The 17,178-nt window shown below is 33.7% G+C and overlaps 1 protein-coding gene across 1 annotated transcript in view; it reads right to left on the bottom strand.

Moving 5' to 3' along the window:
• LOC123311881 (filamin-C) overlaps positions 1–8,723 on the bottom strand; it is a 190,048-nt gene extending 181,325 nt beyond the window's left edge. The window contains exon 1 of the mRNA XM_044895996.1: positions 8,075–8,723. Within this exon, the coding sequence (XP_044751931.1) occupies positions 8,075–8,417 (343 nt within the window). The 5' untranslated portion in view covers positions 8,418–8,723. The remainder of the gene's footprint in view (positions 1–8,074) is intronic.
• Positions 8,724–17,178: the final 8,455 nt, after the last annotated feature.

The raw sequence follows: 17,178 nt of genomic DNA, 5'->3' as shown, positions 1-17,178 counted from the left end.
TTCGGAAATATTGGTCAACTTTGAGGAGCTGTAGCAGCTAGAAAAAAGGCACTAGTCATATGCTGTTTCTTTTGGTTATGAATTGATTCTTTGCAAATATAAAAAACCACACTTCATTCAGCTATCTTGAACGGTTCGAAGGTCCAAAATTTCCGATTTTCCATGGACCATAACTTGAAAAATAAATTTTTTTAAAAATATCTGTTTGCATATTCGTGTTCTACTCCCTCGAATTAGTGTACAGAATGAATTCGGTTTTGATCGGAGACCAAAAATATTCTTCAGAAAATCGCCCACTCTGTATATATTTCATTTTGTGAAAACATTTAAAAAAACTCAATTTCGTGAAAATTTTGTATAAAACTTTTTTTTGTACCTCACTTAGTAACAAAGTTAAAGGGGGGCTCAAATTATGGTGAAAAACTCGGTACATCTATGGAAAATTTGAAAAAATTTCGATCTTACCGATTTCCACCAAAATTGGGGTTTTTACTAAGGCATAGATTACGAATATGCAAACAGAATTATGCTGAAAGGACTAGTTTTTAAGTTATGGTCTATAGAAAATCGGAAATTTTGGCCCTTAGTTCCAGATGAGTCGGTAATTCCCCAGACAAAGAAATTACTGCTTGCGACGCAGTGTAAACATATCAGATCTTTCAACCTATTTCACTCAAGTGTGGCGGTCATTCGTAGATGACTGAATAATATGCAGTTAATTGATCCCTCCTTGATTTTAAAGATTTTAGGCATAGTGATGGTTTATCATGTTTCCATTCTACAGTTTTCCATTTAGCGCCGAGAAAATCAAAAGTAAAAAATTTTTAACCTCTGGTTGATTTTGGCGCCCCCTTAAGCTGGCGCCCGGGGCAAGCGCCCCGCTTGCCCCCCCCTAGATCCGGGCCTGGTCGAAAATTGTTTCAGTCCGCCACTTAAGTGATATAGTGGTAACTTTCATTCTTATAAATATAAATCCTAGGTTATTTTTACATATTCCAGTCCTCAAAAACTAGTTCGGTCAACTGTTTTTTTATGTTTCTTTAGATTTTTCACATTAAAAGGTCATTACAACGGTAAGGAAACCTCATATAGTCTGCTCTATGACGAATTGGTTCATTTCCAAATATACTCAGATCTTCATGAGTGAATTCAGATTTCACAAAATAAACACGTTGTTCTTGAATGAATATGTATAACGTATTTCATTGAAAAAATTGTCATTACAGGTTGGGCACAACCTCCCTTCTACCCGAACACTGAAATCGACTAAATTTTCGTAACCATAAAATAACATTGAGCTCCCAGGCCCCATAAAAAACGTCTTCGCCAATGTGAGGATTTTATGTATAGGCACAGATGGTTCTTGGATATATTTTCTACGTTCTTCACATGATGAAGTCAAAACTGCAGTGTGAGAACCATATAAAGCTTGTTTGAATTACCTCTTCATCGAAAAAACAGAAGATCATCCAAGAACCATGTGAACATAATATATATTTTGATTTTGATTATACCTACATATGGAAAATTAGTTTATATGAAACATTCTGTATTTCTAGAGATGACCGAAGCCTTCATGGAACAGCCTGTGGAAGATTTTTAAAACGTTATTACACTACATATTATGATTTCATCATGCAAGAAAAGTAGAGTAATATCAAGTGAAATCCTATATAACTGACAATCGTATGATTCCGACTTTAAAGTCATGATTTTGAAAGAAGACGTTAATTTGTTCCATATACATTGACGTGTTATCAGAAAATTGAAGATGTTGATTACCAACGTGTGTCAGTGGTGTCTCCAACAATTTATTTATTGACAACGTAAATAATTCACTTTAGAGAAAAAGTTTGAATACATTTTTTGCTCATTTTATCCTGATATACGTGATGAACAAGAAAGAAGTATAGGTTGCCATATAAAAAAATCAAGTTTTGATTGAACTTCAATTGAATTTTTAACTTTAATTTTTGAGAACCTTGTATATCAAATTGCTAAAAATAGAAATGTAACGTATGATCCAATAGGTTGACAAACAGCTTGGCAAAATTTGGTTTTGATACATTCATTAGAAAATTAGTATCAGCTTTTTTAGTGAGCACCTACAGCTATAAAAATTTTAGGAAAAAGTCGAATATCTCAGAATCGGTGCTATATAGGACCATGGTTGTCATATCAAAGTTACCTTAAATTTTGACAAGGAATTCAAAAATGCTATAATATGCAGAGTTTTCCATTTAAAATAAGAAAGTTGATACCAACATGGAAAAAGCGGAGCGGGTTATAAAAAAGAATCGATTGCACACAAATTTTGTATTAAACTTTTTCTTCTAGCTACTTCACTTTTCACAATAAGATAAAGGGACACTTTAATTCGGACACCCTGTACAAGGTGGGCAAAATTCGTTGTCTACTGAGGGGATCTCGAGAACTATAGCAGCTAGAAGAAAACAAATGACACATTCTCGAGGTCTTTTTTCATGACTAATCCAAATATGAAAATAGAATCGGCCTAACATTCTTAGATTTCGAGTTATAAACAAAAAATGACATTTTGACGATTTCGAAAAGTTCTCATAACTTTTTTGTTGTTGAAGTTACAGATCTGAAACTTGAACCTTCTTAGGCACTTTCATATGTAGAATCTACTTACAAAAGATTTTTTTTCAATTCAAAAATAACAAATTCAATAAAAGTTTGCATTTTTAAAAATGAAAGTTCACCTGATGATTCGAAATGAAAAATATTTTGAGCTCACCAGTGGATTCCACGTAAAAAAGTGCCTGTAAAAGGTTCAAGTTTCTGATTTGTAACTTAAAAGAAAAAAAAGTTATGAGAGCTTTACGAAATTGTCAAACTCAAAAACGAAGTATCGTAGGAGGCTGCGGTTTTCACCATTCTTTGTTTCTCCGAAAAAGAGCTCGGAAATGTGTTATCCGGTTTTTTGTAGCTGCTCGAGATCTTCTCAGTAGACAACGAATTTTGCCCACCCTGTACCTATTGGTTTATGGTTTTTTTGTAATCTTGTATAGATTATAAAACTGATAATAATAAAAAAATAACTAATCCGTAAGCTCGCAAATGTCTTCAACGAAAACTATGTACTAGAAGTTCAATTTTAATGACTGAAATGGTTAATGTGTCATCAATGTTTCCATATTTTCATTTTGAGAACATGAAGTGATTCAAGGAAAGTATTACGTACATTCAACGAACATCAACCTTCAAAATCCCATAGTCTACTTGACGACGAATTTTTTTGAACACACGTTATAATTTCTCTACCGACTAACGTCCCAACGTCTCTCATCCAAAAGCAATAATATCTTATTCATTAGCGGAATTTCATTAGCACTATCCTATACTCATGAACTGTTAACCCATTTGTCAAAACCAATAAAATTAATGGATCCACGTAACTATACAAACAATGCAAACGTTAGTGTGCTCAATTTCCCACAAAGCCCACTGTGAAATTCGTTATTCATTTATGGATATAATATCTATGTGAAGAACTCTGAGAGATCTGGAACATACTGAGTCCAATGAGTATAAAATTTTGAAAAATGTAATACATGACTAGTGCGAAAGCGCAGCTAATGGCAAATACTGTACTTTCTCGTCGAACTAATTTTTTCTTCTTTTTACTAATGAAGTCCCTAGAAAAGTATCACACATGGAAACCAAATTTGGTCGATCTCGGAATTAAATAGAAAGCTATTTGGGTTTGCTTTTTTGCGAGAGCCGAAGTCTCACTCCTCAATCGACCTACATCCGTGGCCTTCATATACAGAGACTTTGAGTTCGATAGATGAGCTTCCTTCCGACACTTCCCTTTTTTTTTAGTCAATACTTTTTTATGGAAACTGAGATTTTTTATTGAGAAAACTGACGTTTTTGAAAGGTTTGTACGAATTCCTTGAGAACTTTTTGTCGCAAATGCAGAGTGTCTCAGAATGAATGGATAATCCTCAAACACCCCAGAAAAAATTCATTTGGTTGCTCTAAAACGAAACGAAAGAATCCTAATTTTTTTAAACCACGGTACTTTTCTATGTACCACGATTATCAATGAATAAATCAAATTCATCTTCGTTTTTTTTTTGGCAAAATATTTTTTATCGAATATACTAATAGATATATGCGCAAAAATATATGTTATATATATATATATATATATATTTAAAGGACAATAAAAACACACAAAAGAGTTTGTTTTGATTCATTTCAGTTTTTGTTAATAAGGTTATGTTACTTTTTGTTGTTTTGTGGTCCGCTGTTCACCACTGAATATTGTTTCCATTGCAGTCTCCTGTTTTCTGTTTTTATTGTACTTTAAATTATTTTATTCCTTATGACTAGATTTATAATGTTTTTTAGAATCAAAATGACGAATGTTGAAGCTTTCATGAAAGTTTACAAATAAACCTCACATTCGGTAAGTGAAAATTTAAGAAAAACAAATATGTAAGATTGATATTAACCATGATTATACTTTTTAGAAGTCCTGAAGAAGCATTAAACAAATGCGAAAGCTACTGCATACTGCCATTAAAACTCAACAACAACTTGAATCGATCCAATAAAAATCAGTATGAGACATTTCGTCAATCTGGTCGCCTTTTACTACGGAATACTCTTCAAATGCAGATGGGGTCCAAGTTTTCATCGAAACCATCAGACGACGTTTGAGAGAGGTGAATCTAGGTTCTAGAAGTCCATTAAGAGTAGTTTCATTCACACGTGACCATAACCGTCAAAGACTGGAATGGACAAGGCAACATATCAATTGGAACGATCACTCGGATCACTGGCGTAGTGTCCTTTTCACTGATGAATCCAGATATGGACGATTCTCAGATTCTCGAAGAGAGAATCCATATCTGGATTCATCAGTGATTTTCAGATTCTCGAAGAATAAGGGCATGGACAATCCCACGAATACCCCGTAATCATCGCTATGTCCAAGAGGTCCATCCATTCTGAGGGGGTAGTGTTATGGTATGGGCTGGCATATGTTTCAACAAGCGCACAGATCTACACATTTGACCTGGGATTATGACCGCCTCACACTATAGGGAGAATGTGATTGACAATGTTGTGCCAAATTTTCACGCTGCTATTGGTGAAACTTTTCAATTTCTAGACGATAACGCTACACCGCACCGTGCAGCCATAGTTGAGAATGCGTGCGAGGAGCTTGGTATTCCACATTTAACAATATCTCCGCACTCACCAGATTTGAATTACATAGAACATGCATGGGATATGCTCCAAAGAAGATTCGATAATCACCAACCTATCCCTGAATCCTTAAATGATCTGAGAGAGCTTCTGCTCCGTTTATGGAACCAAGTCCTGAAGAAATGTTCAACAACCTCGTGTGCAGTATGCAAAGAAGATGTCAAGCTGTTATTGATGCCCATGGAGGCCATACATTGTATTGATATTCTTAAAATGCTTGAATTTTCTGGGAATAAAATTGCGTTATTTTACTCGATATTTCTTAACTACCCTGTATACGCTGCGGGCCTACAGGCTAAAATAAATTTGCAACTTGAAATCATATTAATATGAATCACAAAATTCCTATTTTAACTATATTTTTTTGCAATTTAAGTCAATATCCCTAACTGATGTGGAGCCGTTTGATTATTGTACGAGAAACTCTGAAAAATTTGCACTTTCACCATCTTATACAGGCATTAAAATATTCAATAAATAATCTACCAGATGAAACTAAGATAGGTATATACTTCCAGTGCAGGAGAGTCCGTTGAAATTTAAAGCTCCATCAAAATTTTAGTCCCCCATTGTTCCTTTCAAAAGTGACAGTTTAAAATTTTAATGGGGCATTGAATCTGTATGGACTTTCCTGCAACTGGACCTAAATGAGATGAAATTCAAGAATATCATAAAACGTATATTGATTGAAAAATCTTATTATAGTTTAGCGGAATATTTAGTATTCGTATAATTTTGTTTGCCTATTTTGTGGTACGAGTAGGTATATATTATTATATATTTTTTATTGATTCGTTGTGGTCATTTTCACCACCAAGACATTCTTATTTGTAATATCGAAGGGGTTAATGAAGAATTATTATACCCCTTCCATGCTGATGCCAATTATTGCAATAAGTGTTGAATAAAATAAGATAAATAAAGAAATGTTGTTTGGATTGTTGAATCCTAAAGGAAGCAAAATAACGCAGTAATGAAAGTTGAGTTATTCCTCTCGCGCAGCGAAATTTACTTAAAATTAATTAGATTATTATCATATTTTTTTTTAATATTGGCCGATCCAATGATCCTAATCGTTGACTTGACAATTCATAATTTTGTAGATGTCACAGATTTTACAACAGCGACCTACTAGAATTCTCAACAACCATCCACATTTCTTATTTCGCAAACTTCAAAAACTAGGCCCCACAAACCCTTTATCACTGAAAAGCTCTCAAAAAACATCATGCAATATTATTGTCGTTGAATTTAAAAAAGTCCACTTATTGCAATTGCTAATTCATCTTAAAAATCGTAGTAGGTGGCGGAACATCGATTTCGAATTCTCCTCATTTCAAAAGATGCGCTGAAGATTAAGTAATCGTTTTGAAAAAATATGGTTGAGATAAGTTGAATATTTCTGAAGTTATGGATTTTTATGTGGGTCCACACACGAAGCTATTTTAACAAATAAATTGACATAATCAAAAGCTGAGACACATTATAAATCTATGAAACTGTGCTGCGTTAAATCATTGAGTATAATATATTCACCCTTCAAAGGTTATACCGACAATTTACAGGCAAATCGAAAAGTTGTGGGTGTTCATTGAAAAAAAAACAGAACCTATATATAAATTCAATTTTTGGACATCCTGTACCTATAGAGATAAAAATATTTTTTTAGGACATGCATTTTGTCGTACCTACTGCTGAAAAACTTGTCAAGTCGATAGCCAGCATAGAAATAACAAAGTGATGGAACATGTAGATATGTACCCCTGGGTCACCCTGTACCTATGCACAGTAACGAACTTCCAAATTAAATTCATGTATGTATCTGTATTCGAAGTCAACATGGCTGATATTCTGCTCAGGGTTGAACCCTGTAAACTCATTCACTGGACACAATGTACCTAAATACATATATCGATATTTTTGATTTTATTCCCATATTTGGAACTATGGTAAAAATATTTTTACTATTTTTTCTCTAGTATACTTCATTTGAGAAGAAAATCAAAATGATATCATTCATGGAAATTTGACGCTTCCTCCAGGACTATATGGAAAGTAACTGCGGAGATTCTTGGAGACACAACCACATGAAATTTTTGTGTGGCGAAAAGAGCCATCAATAGATCTTGCCTGACTTGAAAACCTGGTAAGAGTACCTACCTAGAGTTATTATGATTTTTTTTAAATCTTGAAATATTTTGAGTACTCTTAATAAATCTTCAATAAATAATATTGCAACTGGTGCATATGGGCATTCTTCAAAACATTTTTACCGTATTTAGTATAGTTCGAGATGGTGTCCAATTTTCGAATTTTTCTGGATGGTGTTAAAATATACATAAATAGATTTGAAAGAAGGAATGTCTTAATTTGATTCGAATTAATAAGCTTCAAATCATCCTAGTCCTTTTCTCGAATATACGAAAAGAGAAAGAAAATTATGTACCTATTAGTTTTCTTTTTTTCGAAAATATATATCATTGAAGGAGCAATATATCGGCAGTGAGATCATTTCCTATTCTAAATTTTCAATTTTTACCTGACGAAAAGATGTGATAACGATTTTTTTTGAAACAAAAATATGTTACAGTCCACACAAATAAATATCCGGATGTTTTTATTTTTAGATGGACAAGTGTTTTCATTTCAGTTTTCGACTGAACGATTGATATCAAACCTTTAGATTATTTTCTTCATTATTCCAGGGAAATTTTCCCGAACCTAAATTTATAATACTCGCTGATTCCATGAAAGCGAAAAACAATTTCATTCGCATCTTTGAACGGTCAGCTTTATTCACTCGTTTTTCATAACTAAAATCCCTTACCTATGTTTACTAATTTGACACCATCCTGTTCGATAGCGTTCAAAGCACATGTTACATTTTCAAGGTAATGATGTTGATTGGCCGGTTTTTTATTCCATGTAGGTTTAATCGGACGTCCTTGCAGCGCTTCCACAAGGGCACATAACCTCACTCCCGTACCAAGGTCATGGGACAAATCTGCAACCCTTAAATTTTGTGGTAAATGTTCGTTCACCCAATTCCTAAAAGTGTTCGCTTGAATTTCCACCCACACGTCTTCATTGCCCTTTATCTGCATCCCCCTAGCGGCATGACCCTCTGGACTACGCGCCAATAGGCCACTGTGTGAAATTTTTCCTTCCATTTTTGAGCACTACACACAAAAAAGTTTCAGCTGTCGCTATTTCGTAACATAAGATCTTGTAACACGCACAGGTGTTTTTCTTCACTGATTCACTACACGGTAACTATTGGGTATCAATACAATTTTTTCCAAACGTGTCATAAATATCATAAAGATTTATAAGAATATTTCGTTGGTACTGTTTCGATCAGTCTTCGACGGAAACTCTTGTGTTGGAACTGCAAGTTGTTGTTGATTTCGGTCGACTAACTTGACTTGAGGTGGGGTTATGTAAGATCTCGAGACCGCGTATTTACAGGTATGGTAAGGTTAGCTCTGCCACGGAAAATATACATAGTTTTGTTGTATCGCTGCAATATAAGTGGGAGAATGATTGAATACGTATGGCGACATTGGGTGACGATTTGTGGTCGGATCGTTCCTAATTCATAGGAGTATTTCGCTCGATGAGTAAGTGAACAAACTCTTTTTATGGAGACTCGAGTGTTGCTTAATCACTTAGCCTTGTTATAGAGGTATATAATGTTGCCTATTCAATTGGATGTGCTGCTCGCTTGGCCTATCGTTGAAATCTCCCGGTAAACCTGCAGAGATGTATTGAAATATTGATTGAAAGATACTTCGATGGGTGTTCGCATGTCTCTTGGAGAAAAATGTGTTTATTTTATATGAAGGTATAGGAGAACCACATAATATTTAAAAAATATTTTTCGCCGAATTCTGACTTTGTAGTTGGAATTTTGTTGAAGTTCGACTTCAGAATCACGAACCCACGGTTAAAAGTATAGAAGTTAATGGAAAAAGGAGCAAAAGTATTGGTAGGGCTTCAGGGGCGGCAAGGCAATTAAGAGCTAAGGTAGGTATGTAGGTAGGTATAGAAAATAAAGTGATTCTAATACCTATGAAATTAATAAAACTATTAAAGCAATGCTTTTTTTGTATAAATTTCATATATTTTTAATAGCAGAAAAGCTATTAAGCAGTTAAGAATGAGCATACAAGGAAAAGATATGCGAAATTAAACTTTTGTTTCTACTGTGTTTCAAACGCATTTTTATTGGCTTCTTTGAGTGCGAAGGAATACTGCAGAGTTATTATTGACAATTTGACAAGGAAATTGAATGACCAGTAGCAGAGTGACAAGAATGATGCCCCGAAATATCAAAAACTTTATTCTGAAGAAACATAAGTGTTAGTCATGCACCAATTTTAGTTGTAGCTGTTCAGACTGTTTGACTGCACTTGAAGACTTGAATACTTCTTAGAGGGTGATGGGTGATTCATTAAGGGTGGCCATATTTAGGAAATCGTATATCGAATGTCTTGGGAAGAAATTCTTATGACAAAGTCAGCTTGCAAAAGCGCTTTCAACTATTTTCAAGTCCATAGGTTTATAGTTTCTCGTTTGATGGCGCAAATCACCGTTTTTAGAAAATACATACGATTGTTTTTCACAAAAAATACCCGTGTTGTTGAAAAAATTGGAAAACATTAGAAACTTTCGTTTATATTTCATAGAAAACTTTTCGTTGAATGGTAGGGAAAAAATACTGTTTTTACAGAAAAAACATTCTACATTTATCTTCTGTATGTATGAATTGATTTTTTAAAAATGCGGCCTCAAATTGTAAGGGTTCGGACTTAGAATTTGTTAAACATATGGAAATAACACATTGAATGTTTGAATTGAAAAACAATGGCTGTTATGTAACCTTATGCCAATATTCTCAAGTAATGTAGTAATTATGCAATTTAAAAAATTGAAAGAATAACATTTCCACGTGCACGCGTCATTCCCCATCCGACCATTCACGAGATATAATCCCCCACTTATCCATCGAATACATTTTTAGCCCTTTCGTTTCAGCTAATGTCCACACTAACCGACTAAGATCAAATCTCCAGTCGCAAATAAACATTTTATCTAACTTCAGCAGGCCCTCGAATATAAACCTTAGTTTATTAAGTATCATCTTTGAACATTCAACCCCCTTATGGAGTTAATATTCAAGGCTATCATATATATACGGGATGTTCAATGTGGGTATTGAATTGGATTAGGAAAGCTATGTACACAGGATTCTTTGGCGGTCTTTTCTGTTCTTTTATATGAAAAAAGGTATCACTACATATTATAAAACGAAGTCGCCTTGTAGTTGTAGTTTATACCTACACGGTGTGGCGTAATGAATGGATAATATGGTTCCTGCGGGTAGAGGACCTTATGGCGGTTCGGAAAAATATATTCTATGTTCAGTAAAAGTCCCATGGTTTTCGAGATATCGGAGATTTTCGAAAATTCAAGAAAATCACACCCTTCGCCACTAATTTTGCAGGCAAGACTCCCAATGAAGGAATTTTTTCAAAATGTTCTTTGGAAAGTATTCCTGGATAGATGCGCTATAGAATTTGAATCATTATTTTTGGGGCGCATGAATAGTTTTTCATAAAAAAAGATCTAACTCAAATTTTCTGTTTTGCTTATTTTTTTTCCCTAGTTTAACCCAGCGTGGTGTTAGAAATAATATGGTTACCTGAGTGCCAAAGCAAAAGGAAACATGCCTGTTTCACTTAGATTCTGAAATGGTATAACTCTATTTCCAGCATTAAATATTATACAAAATAAATTTCTATTACAAAGAGTCAAGGCAGAGTTTGATCTAAGCCTTTTTTTTAATTTTTGACAACAGAAATGAGACTTGCAAGTAGAATGAATCAATTATACAAAAGAAGTTGTGAAGCATCTAGATGAGCTCCTGATGCCCACTTTGAACACTTTTTGTAAAACTCGATTCAATTGAACGATATTCAAAAAAAAAATTTCTCTCGTATTCTTCCATTATTAAGCCCTATAATTATAAAGTTAATAGTTTTTAAGCGAATTTCAAGTAATGAAGTAAATTTTAGCACTTTTGTAATTGTAATTGAGAAAAAGGTAATAATTAATTCCTATTACCTTCATTGAGTCAAGACCTTTGTTACAAAAATGTTGAAATTCAATTCATAACTTGAAAATATTGATTTCACAACGTTGGGGTTCAATAATAAAAGAAAACGAGACAAAATAACAATTTTAAAATATCGTTTCATTGAATAAAATGATGTTTACATTGGCCACCATAAGTTCTGATACATGCTCTATAGTCTGCACTTTCTAATGAATCATAGCTTTATTGCATATCAACAATTTTGAAATGAGTATAGTTTCATTAAATTAAATTTCACAAAAAGTGCTCTAAGAGGCATGGGCGGTCCTACGGGGGGGGGGGGGGTAAAGGGGGTAAGTCTCCCCCCAGAGACCATAACGAATACGATTTTTTGAATTTTTCATATAAAAAAACTGAGAAAAAGCAATATTATAATGAAATGAAAAGGAGAGATTCCTTTACAGTGCATCCCATCTTGGCTGAGACAGCCAGGTTTCTCGCTTGTTATTTAAGATACTTTTTTGTGGAACTCAAGTTATCCTAATCAGATTTTGCATAACAGTTTCCGTTTATGAGATACAGGGCGATGTTGGAAATTGATACTTTTCGTATCCCTCCTTTATCTCCGAAGTTTTGAAAAATAATGCTGAGATGAAAACTACGTCTGATACAAAATTTTGAGTAGAATACAGTGTCGTCCTCATTTTTTTTCTTCGGGGTATGGTTTTGAAGGTATGACACAAACTTATATTTTTTTCAATGGAACAACCTGTACTTTATTACTTCGTTGAATTCAGAAATGCTGAAAAACACTAAAACATCACATAATGATTATTTTAGAGAAGAAGAATCAATTAGATGGCAAACAAAGATAATATACTCATCACTAACACGAAAAACAAAACGAAGGTACTGTTATGGTTTGCGTTTCCCCAATATAATATTGTTTAGTTTAGTTTTTCCAATGAGTACTAGGAATTAGAAGAAATTTTAGTTGATTCATAAGAAATTTATTCATCATAGATGCTATGCTAGGAAATTTTGGATGGATTGGAAACATAAAAAAATAATAGGGAGTTGTCAGTCAAGAAAAGTTTTCAGAAAAGTTACTCCTTGAATGGACTAATTGAAATAATTTGCTTTTTATAAGTTACGATTTTGTTGATGGATTTTAACAAAATAATATATAAATAAAATTTGAATTCAGCGGTTCGTAACAGAACCTACCTAATAGCAGCACATAAATAATACAAAAATTCATAATACAAATTAAATAGAGAAGAAATACCAATAAAATATTTATTGGTATTGATACAAATTTCCACATAATATTTCACTAATTAAACTGTTCAAAGTGCAATTTTGCCTAATACATAATTGACAAACCTTTTCAATACGTGGTATAAAGACTTTATACTTTATAGGTCTTTATACAATGCCTAAGTGCATTTAATATTATAAAAGGACTGTTTTGTGATTTCTCTGTTGATGCACGAAGTTCTTCGGGACTGTTGTGTCTAAACACAATAACAATTCATAGCGATGACAGCTAGATCAGATTTGTTTTTTTTTCTTCAATGCCTACTTGATTAAACAATGCTTCCAAATGTATAGTAGCCATAATAACAACGAGGATGTTTGTATCATACATGAAATACTACTCCTAACAATTAAAAGTAATAATCCTCTTATTGAAACTTGGAAATTTCATGGCTCACTAACAAAAAATCATCATTATTTGATGTTTTAGTGTTTTTTAGCATTTCTGAACATCCTACCTATATAATGTTATACATAATTTTGAAGGGAAAAAAATAACGAATTCAACGAAGTTATGAAATACAGGGTGTTCCAGTGAAAAAAAATATAGATTTGTGTCGTTTCTTCAAAACCATACCGAAAACAAAAATTGAGTACGCCACTGGATTTTACGCAGAATTTCACAAAAAAGTAGGAGAGAAACGTGAAAACCGCAAGGTTCTATCTTAAATAACAAGCGAGAAACCCAAAATGAGATGCACTGTACAATTTAGAGAAAAAAATATGGTACTGCAAATGCTAACTAAAGATACCTACAGGGTGTTATTTGCAGTCTTAATTTCAAATTTCAATTGTTCTTTCAATTACTACCCCCCCCCCCCCCCCAGAAAATCAGTCTAGGACTGCCCTTGCTAAGAGGCCTCCATGAGCTTCAGTACATGCTCTATACCTTCTTATAGATGATTGCTTTATTTTGCTTGGATTTCTCATTTTAGCTGCTAAAAATTTTAGGAACAGTGTTTACATTAAATTAGGCCTCAACGGATTGTAATAGGAATTTATTTTGTATTGAATGCTGAAAATACAGAAAGTTATACCTTAAACCATTTCGGAATCTCAATGAAACGGATATGTTTTTTCTTGCATTGGCTCTCGCAGGTAATCATATTATTTTTTACACCACGCTAGGTTGAACTTATGAAAAAAAAATGAGCAAAACGGAAAAGTTGAGTTAGACCTTTCTTTCATAAAGAACTATTCATGCGCCTCAAAAATAATGAATTACATTCGATAGATCGTCTATCCAGGAACACTATACAAAATAAAATTCGAAAAAATTCCTTCATTTGAAGTCTTGCCTGCAACATTGAGACATTGAGAGTCATTGGCTTCGCTTCAAATCATCTCTTACAAATTCAGCGAAAGAAATACTGGGCACAGAACGCTCCCGAAAATCCCCAGACTGGTTCGCCGAGAAAGAAACTCATATCGCACCCCATCTGGAGGCAAAACACAAAGCGATGAAAACAGCAATTAACAAGCCTAGCGATGTTGCAGCCCAAAAATGTTTTAATAACATAAAACGCGAGGTCCGTCAAGAAATAAGAAAAATCAAGGACAGCTGGTGGAAAGAAAAAGCTAGGGAAATACAAGCTTACGCCGATAACCATGATTTCAGGCGTTTTTTCGAAGCTATTAAAACTGTTTATGGTCCAAGCAGAAAAGCTAACTTTCCTATAAGAGATACTAATGGAGCTATTCTAACTGATGACAGAAAAATTCTCGAAAGATGGAAGGAGCATTACTCACAGGTCTTGAATCAAAATAACGACTCGGATTTGTCCATTTTTGGGAGGCATATTTCTCAATAAAACACGTCGAACTTTTTTGAGTAAACTACAAACCGTTTAAAAGTTACAGAAAAATGATCAACCACAATTTAGTGAAACTCGAAAGAAATCTATGAAAAAATATGATTCCATTTGAACAGGTCTTTTGAGTAATGACCGGTTTCATAATCAAACCTAAACTCCTTTTAATTTTAAAGCTTCATTTAACGCTACTAACGGCCGGTTTCATAATCGAACCTAAAGTCGGTTCAATTTTAAAACTTCCTTTAACCCTGCTAACGTCCAGTTTCATAATCGAATTTACGTCCAGTTTCATAATCAAATTTAAGGTCACTTATTTAAGCTTAAAGCTTCCTTTACTGTCATTTTTACGGCCGGTTTCATAATCATAACTTAATGGCCGGTTTCATTAAGTTTAAAGTGACGTTTAATTCGATTATGAAACTGGACGTTAGTAGGGTTAAAGGAAGCTTTAAAATTAAAGGGACTTTAGGTTTGATTATGAAAGCGGCCGTTAAAGTCGCTTAAAGCTTCCTTTATTGTCATTTTTAGTAGGGTTAAAGGAAGCTTTAAAATTAAAGCGACTTTAGGTTTGATCATGAAACCGGCCGTTAAAATGACACTAAAGGAAGCTTTAAACTCAAAGTGACTTTAAATTTTATTATGAAAAAACAAAACATCATGTCATTTTGTACGTACTTCCCCTATTCTCTTTTGTGTTGAAGGGAGAATTTGAAAAATTGGTCCTTCGAAGCGGGCGGGTACAGCTTGTTACATATTTGATTGTCATTAGTGATTATACAGGATGTACTCAAAGTAACTGTATAGAGTGGGCAAAATTGGTGATACTTGAACAACAACTTTTTCAACACAACGAGATAGAGGAAAATGCAAATATATTCCTCTATCTTCTTTTGTTTGCGATTTACAGGTCAGAATTAAAATTTCAACAGTAGTCATTATCTCCGTTTCTGTTTGTGCTAGGATGTTGAAATAAAAACATTATACAGTCACTCTTTTGACAACAATGCAGTGGAGTGATTTTTCCAACAGGAATATTTGCCGAGCTATAACATAAAGATGTGTTTTTTCTTATGAAAACAGTAGTTTAAAATGACTTAGAAAGACTGAGGGCGTTGTATGATATATTTCTGAAACGAAAAAAAAAATGGCCATTCCAAGTCATTTTAAACTACTATTTTCATGAGAAAAAACACAACTTTATGTTATAACTCAGCAAATAAACCTGTTGGAAAAAAACATAGTACGCCATTAGATTGCTATCAAAAAAGTGTCTGTATAATGGTTTTATTCCAACATGCTAGCACAAACAGAAACGGAGATACTGACCAAATTCTGAATAGTCCAAATTTCAATTTTGGCCTATAACTCGATAACAAAAGAAGATAAGAGGAATGCAGTTGATAGCATTATAAGTTTCTCGAAAAAAGACTCTTATCATAGATAGTAGGTACGGAGTGACTAAAAAAAAATAATTTCTGGCTTTTTCCAGACAGTTACATGGTGATTTTCGAAATTCAAAGAAATACTGAGACCATCATCAAAGCCAAACTTATATCGATGAAATCTTTTGAAACTTGGGAGGTTATTGACACATACTGAAATCGAGTACCAATAGGGAACTCTAACGATTTGTCAAAATCAGCTAAGCGTTCGCTGTCGTGGGGCACACAAGCTTTTCCCTCCATTGATTCGCGTGCTGTTATGGTTGAGTATTGTGATTTGTGCATGTTTTTGGAAAAAATTTTCTTCCCGATGTTAGATTAGAGTGATAAGACTATAACTTTCTCAGAAATACCCCTTTATAGTGATAATAAAAAGCTTTGTGTGCCTCACGGTAACGAAAAATCAGCTGATTTTGACAAATTGTTAGAGTACCCTATTATTTCAGTATTTCAGAACAGACTTATAATTGTTGAGTATATCCAATGATGGCAACACTGTCTGTCATTTGTTATTCTCTTCTATGAAAGATAGATGTCATTCAAAAAAAAAGTCAAAAAAAACATGTAATAAAATAGCGTCCTTAAAAGTGTGAATAAATAATCAGTTGTTATTTTCTCAATAAATATACAATCATCAACTGTAATTCGCTCATTAAAACCCAATAGGTTATGGGCCCAGATAGCGCTAAAAAGTTTTGTCTATAATTCGTGACTTCAGGAAAAATCTGCAAAAGAAAACCAGTCACGTGAGTACAAAATGGCTCTACAAAGCAACGCCAATACAAAAGCGGTAAAACCGTTTAATGGTAAAAACTTTACGACATTTGGATATCATTATGTCAAACATATGAAAAAAGGGGTCCATGCAGCAAAAGACTACTTTTGAAAAAGGTAATGGAACTGAGACATAATACCAATAAACCTTTGGAAGATCATTTTATAACATTCGATAACATAATGCGTGAATTGAAAAATGTTGGAGCAGGACTTGATGAATCTGACTATTCCTGTATATTGTTGAATACACTCCCCAGTCAATTCGAGTCAGTTGTAACAGCATTGGAAACTTTCCATGAAACTGAGATGAAACTTGAAGATGTTAAAAGGAGACTTGAAACTCAAAAGTAACAACTCTACATATTCAAAGCCGAAGAATGAAAATTATGATAAAGGAAAACCATATCATGCATTTGCAGCTTCAAGAGGTTCACAGTCAACTCATGAGGGAAGTGAACATAAACAAAAGAAATGGACTCTG

Source organism: Coccinella septempunctata, chromosome 4 (assembly GCF_907165205.1).
Source record: "Coccinella septempunctata chromosome 4, icCocSept1.1, whole genome shotgun sequence".
Lineage (NCBI taxonomy): Eukaryota > Metazoa > Arthropoda > Insecta > Coleoptera > Coccinellidae > Coccinella > Coccinella septempunctata.
Note: the sequence above shows the minus strand (reverse complement) of the source record. Positions and strands in the feature narration are given on the sequence as shown.